Source organism: Thamnophis sirtalis, unplaced genomic scaffold (genome assembly GCF_051295495.1).
Source record: "Thamnophis sirtalis isolate CommonGarterSnake01/CBP01778 unplaced genomic scaffold, rThaSir2_p1.2 scaffold_4, whole genome shotgun sequence".
NCBI classification, from domain to species: domain Eukaryota; kingdom Metazoa; phylum Chordata; class Lepidosauria; order Squamata; family Natricidae; genus Thamnophis; species Thamnophis sirtalis.
The window spans coordinates 2,016,800-2,028,118 of NW_028261384.1; the positions used below are offsets into that span (position 1 = coordinate 2,016,800).

At 52.3% G+C, this 11,319-nt stretch overlaps 1 protein-coding gene across 1 annotated transcript in view; it reads right to left on the minus strand.

The window, feature by feature from the left end:
* Positions 1–1,224: 1,224 nt before the first annotated feature.
* The window catches only part of LOC106543914 (uncharacterized), a gene marked incomplete in the record, with an annotated part of 54,149 nt that continues 44,054 nt past the window's right edge, over positions 1,225–11,319 (minus strand). The window contains 3 exon segments of the mRNA XM_087712222.1: positions 1,225–2,426; positions 3,853–4,023; positions 10,675–10,881. Of these exon segments, the coding sequence (XP_087568348.1) occupies positions 1,615–2,426; positions 3,853–4,023; positions 10,675–10,881 (1,190 nt within the window).

Genomic DNA, 11,319 nt, shown 5'->3' on the forward strand with positions numbered 1-11,319 from the left:
TAGAAAGAAGAGAGAGAGTGGGAGAGAGACACAGAGAGATACAGAGAAATACAGAAAGAGGGAGGGGAGAGGAGAGAGATATAGAGAGAGGGGGAGAGAGGGGGAGAGAGGGGGAGGAAGTGAGGGAGACACAGAGAGAGATACAGAGAGATACAGAAAAAGGGGAGGGGAGAGGGGGAGAGAGATACAGAGAGGGGGAGAGAGGAGGTGAGAGAGACCCAGAGAGAGATACAGAGAGATACAGAAAAGGGGGAGGAGAGAGGGGGAGAGAGAGGGAGAGAGATACAGAGAGGGGGAGAGAGGAGGGGAGAGATACAGAGAGGGGGAGAGAGAAGGGGAGAGAGACACAGAGAGAGATACAGAGAGAGATACAGAGAGATACAGAAAGAGGGGAGGAGAGATGGGGAGAGAGATACAGAGAGAGGTGGAGAGAAGGCAGGGAGAGAGACACAGACAGAGATACAGAGAGATACAGAAAGGGGAGGGAGAGAGATACAGAGAGGGGGAGAGAGGAGGTGAGAGAGAGACAGAGAGAGATACAGAAAGGGGGAGGAGAGAGGGGGAGAGGGGGGAGAGATACAGAGAGGGGAGAGAGGAGGGGAGAGAGACACAGAGAGAGATACAGAGAGATACAGAAAGAGGAGAGGAGAGAAGGTGAGAGAGATACAGAGAGAGGTGGAGAGAAGGCAGGGAGAGAGACACAGACAGAGATACAGAGAGATACAGAAAGGGGAGGGAGAAAGATATAGAGAGAGGGGGAGAGAGGAGGTGAGAGCGACACAGACTGAAATACAGAGATACAGAAAGGGGGGAGAGAGGGGGAGAGAGATACAGAGAGAGGTGGAGAGAAGGCAGAAAGAGAGACACAGATAGAGATACAGAGAGATACAGAAAGGGGAGGGAGAGAGATACAGAGAGGGGGAGAGAGGAGGTGAGAGAGAGACAGAGAGATACAGAAAGGGGGAGGAGAGAGGGGGAGAGGGGGAGAGATACAGAGAGGGGGAGAGAGGAGGGGGAGAGACATAGAGAGAGATACAGAGAGATACAGAAAGAGGGGAGGAGAGAGGGTGAGAGAGAGATACAGAGAGGTGGAGAGAAGGCAGGGAGAGAGACACAGAGATACAAAGAGATACAGAAAGAGGGGAGAGGGGGAAAGATACAGAGAAAGGGGGAGAGAGGAGGTGAGAGAGACATAGAGAGAGATATAGAGATACAGAAAGGGGGGAGAGAGGGGGAGAGAGATACAGAGAGAGGTGGAGAGAAGGCGGGGAGAGAGACACAGAGAGAGATACAGAGAGATACAGAAAGAGGGGAGAGGGGGAAAGAGATACAGAGAGAAGGGGGAGAGAGGATAGGGGCAGAGAGACACAGAGAGAATGATTTTGTGACTGGGTAGGCGTGGCTAGGGATCATGTGACTGGGTGGGAGTGAGTGACATAGAGTTGGCCATGCCCACCCACGTTTCGGAGCTCCCAGTGGTTTTTTTTTTCTGTGGGAAATGGGTCCAAATGGCTTTTTGAGTGTTTAAGGTTGCAGACCCCTGACTTAGCCCACCCACCCCTGCCCAGTGGGAGAGAGGAAAGTCACTTTTTGGGACCCTCCCTTGGCAGTGCCTCATGGATTGTGTTGCTTCTGAGACCCAGGCATCCCCGAAGGGGGTTTGGCTGCCAGGGGAGCACAAGAGGCAGGGGGCTCCTGCCACATTGGACCCCTACCCAAACCCCATGGGGAAGGGGGCTGCCCTCCAAAAAGCAGGTCAACCACCCAACGGTTTCTCCGGAATGGGCCAGGTGGGGGTCTCCTCCGTGGGGCACCAAGGTCAGGTAGGATCGCAAGTTGCGCCTCGGCAAAGCGCAGCGGTCGGGCGCGAGCCGCCTCGAGCACAGCAGCTTTGTCGGCCAAGCGTAGCAGGCGGAACAGCAGTGGTCGTGGCTTGGCGGTTGAATCCTGGCCACAGACTCTCCGGGCGCTCTCGATCTCCAACACTGGCACTCCCGGCGGCCAGCCCAACACCTCCGGCAGGGTCCGTCGGAGGAAAGACACTGCATCGCTTCCTTCGATTCCCTCGGGCAAACCCAAGAGGCGTAGGTTGAGACGTCGGGAGCGGGTCTCCAGAACCCGGCAACGGCTCTCCAGGCGCCGTGTATACTTCGCCAGGCGCCGGTTCTCCAGGTGTAGCGCAGCCAGCTCCAGCGCCCAGCCCCGCGCCTCCTGCTCCAGCCGCCAGACGTGGCTCTGAAGACCGGACAGGTCCCGGCAGAGGCTACTCACGTCAGTGGCCAGGCGGCCCAGCTGTTTGGAGAGGAGGGGCTGCGTGACCCCCGACTCAGCCCCCTGGGTGCAGTGGCAGAGTCGGGCCGCTTCAGGTTGCCTCTTCTTTGCCTCTGTTCCTGGATTTGGAGCCGGGAGGATTCCCTTGTCTCTGGCTGCGAAAGGAAAGGGAAGAGCCGAGGTGGCGCAGTGGTTAGGGTGCAGTACTGTAGGCCACTTCAGCTGACTGCTATCTGCAGTTCAGCGGTTCAAATCTCACCAGCTCAAGGTTGACTCAGCCTTCCAACCTTCCGAGGTGGGTGAAATGAGGACCCAGACTGTGGGGGCAATATGCTGACTCTATAAACCGCTTAGAGAGGGCTGAAAGCCCTATGAAGCGGTATATAAGTCTAGCTGCTATTGCTATTGCTAAGAGAATCAGTGTGAGACCCTCCCCTTCTCTCTAGTGAGACTTCATCAATCAATCAATCAATCAATCAATCAATTGCAATAGAGTTGGAAGAGACCTCGGAGGTCTTCTAGCCCAACCCCCTGCTCAAGTAGGAGACCCTTAAAACAGGGATGGAAGGGGCCTCGAAGGTCATCTAGTCCAACCCCCTGCTCAAGCAGGAAGCCCTTACCGAATCACAAAGTTGGGAGGGACCTTTGAGGTCTTCTAGTCCAACCCCCTCCTCAAGCAAGAGACCTTATGCCAGTTCAGACAAGCGGCTGTCCAGTCTTTTCTTTAAAAACTGATGGGGCACCCAGAACATCTGTCGTCAAGCAGCTCCATTGGTTAATTGTTCTCACTTTTAAGAAGTTTCCTCTTAATTCCAGGTTGCTCCTCTCCCGGATTAGTTTCCATCCATTGTTTCTTGTCCTACCTCCTGGTACCTTGAAGAATAGGTGGAGCCCTCTTCTTTGGGGCAGCCCTCAAACACTGGGATGCTGCTCTCCTGTCTCCCCTACTCCTTCTCTTCTCTAGATTAGCCAAACCCAAATCCTGCAACAATTCTTCCTATGTTTTGGTCTCCAGGCCTTTAATCATCTCAGTTGCTCTTCTCTGCACTTTTTTTTCCAAAATCTCAACCTCTTTTTTGTAATGTGGGGACCAAAACTGGATGCAGTTATTCCAGGTGTGGCCTTACTAAGGATTTATAAAGCGGTGCTAACACTTCACCTGATTTTGATTCTATGCCTCTGTTTATTCAACCAAGGATTGTGTTAGCTTTTTCGGCTGCCGCTGCACATAGCTGGCTCATGTTTAAGGGATCGTCCACTAGGACTCCAAGGTCCCTCTTGCAGTTTCAGTTTTGGAGTCAAGATTTGAGCTGGAATCCCCCAACTGGACGTCCCTCTCAGCCCACCATATTAGTGGCCCAGAAGTCTCACCTGACAATCCAGGGGTTCCCATCCTGAACCTCTGTTTCTCCCCCCAAAAGAGGCAATCTTACAAGTGCAAAATGCCATTTCTCTCCCAATTTCCCACCCACCCACCCTCCCCACTTCTCCCAGGCAGGTGGCAGGGATTCAGCTTTGCCAGGGACTCCAAACCCCCCCCTCTACGCTTCCTAGTTTTTATTCAGTCTCTACCCTCCTCACCTGTCGCAGAGGCTCTTCTGGCACCCATTCGAAATGAAACCAAGGGACTCCACCTGGGAGGGTCGTTCTGCGTATGTGCAGAGGTCCTGGTGTTCGGAGAACAGGAGTGGCTCTTCACTTGGGTCTCCTGTGTTTCCATGTCAGAGATGGGAGAGCTGGAGGGGACAGCACCTATAGAGAAACCAAGAAACTCAGTCTAGTTAGATGGTGGGATTTAACAGGGGTGGACTTCAACTCCCAGACTCCCCCGTGTTTTAAGAGGGATGGACTTGGGTACTTGAGAGACCGCCTGCTGCCAATTACCTCCACTAGACCGATTAGATCCCACAGATTAGGCCTCCTCCGAATTCCATCCGCCGGCCTGTGTCGACTGGCGACTACCTGGAGGAGAGCCTTCTCTGTGGCTGCTCCAACCCTCTGGAACGAACTCCCCGTGGAGATTCGAACCCTCACCACCCTCCAGGCCTTCCGCAAAGCCCTCAAAACCTGGCTGTTCCAACAGGCCTGGGGCTAAAGAGCTGTTGCCCCCATCTCGAATGGTATGACTGTTGTGAGTTTTAAATTGTATATTGTTATGTTTGTTTTTTTAAATTTTTTGTCTGTATCCCCCCCCTTCCCCGGTTCGAGTTGTGAGCCGCCCTGAGTCCCCCTTCGGGGGAAAAGGGCAGCATACAAATACAATAAACTGAACTGAACTGGACTGGACTTCAACTCCCAGAATCCCCCAGCCGGTATGCTTTAAGAGGGGTGAACTTCAACTCCCAGAATTCCCCATGTTTTAAGAGAGGTGGACTTCAACTCCCAGAATCCCCCAGCTGGTATGCTTTAAGGGGGTGGACTCTGTTATGTATTGTATATAGTGTGTAGTTGTCAGTTGAAGTCCTCATTTTGGTCCCCTGTTGGAGCGGGAAAATACTCTGTCCTGATTGGTTGTTTGGCGGATCAGTTTCCTATAAAAGGAGCAGTGTCAGCCAGGGAGTTCAGCTGCCTCACAGGCAGTATATTGAATAAAGAGCTGTTAGGAATCACTCTGGCCTCACCTCCATTCTTCGCCTAGAACTTAACATTGGTGACGAGGATGGGATCGAATGGAAGCTGAGCCTGCAAAGAGCTGATCACTGTGAGCTGATCCACTCAGAGAGAAATCACTGGAGCTGATCCACAGTGGCTGCCACTTCATTGACCATAAATTCCTCAGTCCACACCGATCACTTGCAAAATAGCTGCACTACTGCCTTTTGCTCCATACAAGCCAGACTCTGAGACATGGGACCCCTACTTTGCTCGTTTTGATGGCTTCCTCAAAGCCAATGATTTTTCTGAGATCACGGACAACAGGAAAAGGGCACTTTTCCTAAACTTCTGCAGCCCAGAGATCTTTGAGATGTCCAGGGCTCTCCTCGCTCCACTAGCCATTCAATCTGCGCCGTGGGATGTGGTGCAGAGCAAGCTATGGACTCACTATGCGCCCAAACCTTCATGAATCGGACGTTGGAATCATCATCGGAATGATGATGATTCTTCTATCCTCGGAATCAGGCTGAAGGTAAATCCATCAACAAATACGCTGCCGCCCTTCGACAGTCAGCCCTGTATTGTGAGTTCAAGGACTTAGATGATGCTCTCTTGGACAGAGTGGTCTATGGTGTGAGAGACATCAAGATACAACAGCGCCTCCTTGCAAAAACAGAACCTCCCCTGCAGATGGCGCTCGACAAGGCACAAGCATCCGCGATGTCCGATCAGTCAATGGGTGAGATTCAAAAATCAAACAGCCCACCAGCATCACGGAAAACAGTCATTGTGCTCCAAGAAGATGCTAACCATGGTGAATCAGCAGATGCAGACGATGATGTCTATCATCTCAAATCCACAGAAAAGGCAACCAGCATGTGTTGGTTGTAGCGGCACCCACAAACGGCACGTAAGTTCAAGAATGCCATCTGTCAAAGATGTGAAATGAAAGGATATTTGGCTAGAGTCTGTTGTGCAAACCAACCAACAGCTACTTTTGCGAGCCCAGAAACTTGCCACAAAAGAATAGCAATAGCAATAGCAGTAGACTTATATACCGCTTCATAGGCCTTTCAGGCCTCTCTAAGCAGTTTACAGAGAGTCAGCATATTGCCCCCAACAATCTGGATCCTCATTTTACCCACCTCGGAAGGATGGAAGGCTGAGTCAACCCTGAGCCGGTGAGATTTGAACCGCTGACCTGCTGATCTAGCAGTAGCCTGCAGTGCTGCATTTAACCACTGCGCCACCTTGGCTCTAATGCAGAAAAGACAACAGTGTGACGGAGAGGACTGCTTCATGATCTCAAGAGGCATCTGCAAGGCAGAGGCAGAAGCAGTCATTGGTCACGCCAACCTCTACTATTGCAATAAGGTCCATGTCACTGTCCTGACTGAGGTGTCCCCTTGCTGCATGGAGGTGGACATGGGATCTTCAAGGACCATTGTCTCTTGGAGTACACTAAAGAGATTGGTGCCAAAAAATCTCAAAAAGATAATTGGACTTCCACCATATTCATCCCCGAGACTATCAGGGGAACAGCATTCCTGTTCAGAACTGGCACCTTTAGAGTATCTTCTCAGGCCCACTGCGACTACTCGTAGTGGACGACTCCCTACCTAGGTCTCCTAGAACTGGACTAGTTCTCCTCCTTGGGTCTGGGAATCACTGGCATCAACTCCATCAGTGACTCTGATATTGAGGCCTATATTTTGCAGATGTCTTTGACGGAAACCTGGGCAGATGTACAGGCACACCCATCTCACTGAACCTTGACCCCCAAGTTGCTCCGATCCAGATGAAGCTGCAAAGAGTATCGTTTGCCTTGCGCTCAAAGATTGATGAGCAACTCGACAAGCTCATCAGCCAAGGAATCCTGGAACCTGTCGACCACGTAAAATGGGAGGCTCCAATTGTGACCCTTGTGAAACTGGATGGTTCTGTCCGCATCTGCGCAGACTATAAATGTACATTAAATAAAGTGGTACAGCAAAATGCATTCCCTGTCCCTGTGGCCTAACATTTCTGGCACTCTCTGGGTGAGGGTAAGGTCTTCACTAAACTGGACCTTGCCAAGCCTATCAACAGCTACCATTTGACAATGCCATAGCTAAGGCTCAGACAATTGTAAGACATCGAGGAGCTTTTAGATGTTGCCGGCTGCAATTTGGAGTGAGCATGGCACCAGAACTTTTCCAAAGCCTGATGGAGCATCTCTTGCAAGGCTTCCCAGGGGAAGTCCCCTATTTCAATGATGTCTTTATGTCAGCGGCCAACAATGGTAAACTCCTTGACCGTCTATGAGCGGTACTCACCTATTTTCAGGAAGTTGGCCTCAAAGTTAAAAAAGAAAAGTGCAAGATCACTATTCCAAAGGTAGAGTTCCTTGGCTACCTTATCAATGCTTCTGGGTTACACCCTACACGGGCAAAGGTGCAAGCCATCCAGGAAGTTGCCACACCCAATGACAAGCTTGAACTCCAGACATTTTTGGACTCCTAAATTTCTACAGCATCCTTTTGCCACACAACATCTGCAGCTGAGCCTTTTCATTGCTTGCTTGACAAGATGTCTTGGTCCCGAAAAGAAGCTGCTTCCTTCTCTGCTGTCAAGAAGCTAATATCTTCAAACAGCGTCCTGGTGCAGTACAATGAGAATCTCCCCTTGGTCCTCACCTGCGACACTTCTCCATTCGGCGTCGGCGCCGTTTCAAGCCACCGATTCGCTAATGGAAGAGAGGCCCCAATTGCTTTTTTTTTCATGGACTTTGTCATCAGCTGAACAAAACTACAGCCAGCTAGACAAGGAAGCTTTGGCTGCGGTCGCAGGAGTCAAGCGTTTCCATGAATACCTCTATGGCAAACCATTTGACCTTGTGACTGATCACAAGCCGCTACTGGGCCTGCTTGCCGGGGACCCCAAAACACCACAAGTTTTGTCCCCCCAAATGCTGCACTGGATTGTGTTCGTAGCTGCATACAACTACTGCCTCCTGCATTATCCAGGTAAGACACTTAGCCATGCTGACACCCTCAGCTGGTGTCCGTTCCTCAATGTTGTGGAGGATCTGGCTCCAGCTTCCTCTGTTTTATTAACTGAAGACCTGTCATCTGGCCCCGTTATGGTGTCAGAGATAGCTGCACACTCCACTAAGGACCATGTCATCACCCAAGTGCTCCACTGGGTGTGGAGGGGGTGGCCAAAGGGCCAGTCAGCACAGAGTTCCTTCCCTTCCACACCTGGCAACATGAGCTGTCTGCTCAATGAGGCTGCCTACTCTGGGGGAGTCATGTGGTGGTACCCCAGAGGCTGCTATGGCCAGTTTCGGATGCTCTTCGTTATAGGCCACCCAAGCATCGTGCGAATGAAGGCTATGTCTGGTAACCCAACTTAGACAAGGCCATCGCTCATTGGGCCGCATCGTCAGCCTTGTCAATAGTCAAGGCCACCCCCCACACATCCACTACAGCACATGAGTGGGAAGCACCCAAGACACCTTGGTCAAGGGTGCATATTGACTTTGCGGGGCCTTCCCATGGACAGACCTTTATGGTGGCTGTGGATGCCTACTTAAAATGGCTTGAGGTAGTACTCATGACATCGACCACCTCGGACACCATGATCAAGGCCCTTAAAAGGCTACTTGTGACCCACGGATTGTCAGATGTCCTCGTTTCAGACCACAGCTCAAATCAAGCCAGTTCAAGCTATTCCTGGTGGGTCACAGTATTCGTCATGCACTGGTTGCACCATTCCATCTTGCTAGCTATGGGAAGGCTAAGTGGATGGTCCGATCAGCAAAGGAAGCACAGACAAGGATGGGCCCGGGGGACTGGCAAACATGGATAGCCGAGTACTCCTGGTCCAGCACGTCACACCAAGCTCCACCACCAACAGAAGTCCGGCTGAACTCTTAATAGGTCACCGCCTGCAGACCGACTTGAACCGGCTGCACCCGGACTACTCCTCGGGGGTCCCTATAGACTCGACAGCCATTTCTGGTCATTCCCACCGGGCAACCGTGTCTACGCCCACAACTACGCTGGGGGCCCTTCCTGGATTCCTGCCTGGGTAGTGGATGTTACTGGGACACATTCCTCCAGGGTGGTGCTAGAAGATGGCAGGTTGTGATGCCACCACAATCGACCAATTGCATCGCCACCTTGGAACCTCCATCTGCCGCCAGCCAGAATGGACTCTGCCAGAGACAACCCCGGCTAAGGACACGCAGCTCAGCGTCACCACAAACAACAGTACCTACAAAGGATGTTGGCGAGTCACAGATGCCTGGTGATTTGGTTCCTCTGGTGTTAGAAGCACCAGTGGCCGAGCCTTCCTACTGCCGCAAGCTCACCTCAAAAGGAGCGTCAGCCCCTCTGCCTAGTCAAGGCTCCTGGTCTACTGGTCTTGAGACAGCAAGACCTCGTAGGTTGGGACCGACACATTGCTGCTCTGCCTACCGAAAAGACTCCATCGGTTAAATTGCTATTTTGATCACCATAATGCTCCTTCTTGGTAGGGAGGGGTGTTATGTATTGTATATAGTGTATAGTTTCCAGCTAAAGTCCTCATTCTGGCGCCCTGTTGGAGCAGGAAAATACTCTGTCCTGATTGGTTGCTTGCCTGATCAGTTTCCTATAAAAGGAGGCGGTGTCAGCCGGGAGTTTAGTTGCCTTACAGGCAGTATGTTGAATAAAGAGATGTTATAAATCACTCTGGCCTCACCTCCATTCTTCGCCTTGAACTTAACAGACTCCAATCCCCAGAATCCCCCAGCCAGCATGCTTTAAGAGGGATGGACTCCAACTCCCAGAATCCCCCAGCCAGCATGCTTTAAGAGGGATGGACTCCAACTCCCAGAATCCCCCAGCCAGCATGCTTTAAGAGGGATGGACTCCAAATCCCAGAATCCCCCAGCCAGGATGCTTTAAGAGGGGTGGACTCCAACTCCCAGAATCCCCCAGCCAGGATGCTTTAAGAGGGATGAACTCCAACTCCCGGAATCCCCCAGCCAGGATGTTTTAAGAGGGGTGGACTCCAACTCCCAGAATCCCCCAGCCAGGATGCTTTAAGAGGGATGGACTCCAACTCCCAGAATCCCCCAGCCAGGATGTTTTAAGAGGGGTGGACTCCAACTCCCAGAATCCCCCATCCAGAATGCTTTAAGAGGGGAGGACTCCAACTCCCAGAATCCCTCAGCCAGGATGCTTTAAGAGGGGAGGACTTCCATTCCCAGAATCCCCCAGCCAGGATGCTTTAAGAGGGGAGGACTCCAACTCCCAGAATCCCTCAGCCAGGATGCTTTAAGAGGGGAGGACTTCCATTCCCAGAATCCCCCAGCCAGGATGCTTTAAGAGGGGAGGACTTCCACTCCCAGAATCCCCAGCCAGGATGCTTTAAGAGGGGAGGACTTCCACTCCCAGAATCCCCCATCCAGAATGCTTTAAGAGGGGAGGACTCCCACCCCCAGAATCCCCCAGCCAGAATGCTTTAAGAGGGATGGACTCCAACTCCAGAATCCCCAGCCAGGATGCTTTAAGAGGGGAGGACTTCCACTCCCAGAATCCCCCAGCCAGGATGCTTTAAGAGGGATGGACTCCAACTCCCAGAATCCCCCAGCCAGGATGCTTTAAGAGGGATGGACTCTCACTCCCAGAATCCCCCAGCCAGGATGCTTTAAGAGGGGTGGACTCCAACTCCCAGAATCCTCCAGCCAGGATGCTTTAAGAGGGGTGGACTCCAACTCCCAGAATCCCCCAGCCAGGTGTGCAACCGTATCTCACTGGAGATGCAGCCTCCAAGACTCACTTTGCCAGGATTTCTTCTTGCAATGAGCTGCTTCTTCTTCCTCCTCCTCCTCCTCTTCCTCCTCCTCCTCCTCTTCCTCCTGGGTGTGCCCGGATTCTCTGGGCCTCTTCCTGGCCGAGGAGGGGCAGGTACTGGCAGTGCTTGGGTAGGTGATCTCTTTGAGGCACCTGAGCAGACCCTGGAGAGGGCTACTTCCGGTCCCCCCCTCTGGGCAAAGAAAGACACCATTCTGTGATTGGCTAAGGCAGTTTACAGTCCACTCCTCCCTTTGCCAAGTCCTCCCTACAAAACTCTGCCCAATATGGTGGCAGCACATTGGCACCCTCTCCCAATCCAAAGGGAAGCGGATTTGAACTTGGGACCACAGCAGGTAGAGCTGGAAGGTGATCATCCCCGTCCTCTAATAGGAGCTCAGAGTTGAACTGGGGGAGGGTCCCTGGGGGTCTCTGAGCTTGGTGGTTTCCTTGCAGACATTTCATCATTCAGCTAGGTAACATCATCAGTGCTAGTAGGGGGAGGGATTTGGGAGGTGGAGGTGGAAGAGGAGAGGAGGAGCAGGAGGGGGAGGAGGAGAAGGAGGAGGAGGAGGAGAAGGAGGGGGGAGGAGGAGAAGGAGGAGGAGGAGGAGGAGAAGGAGGAGGAGGA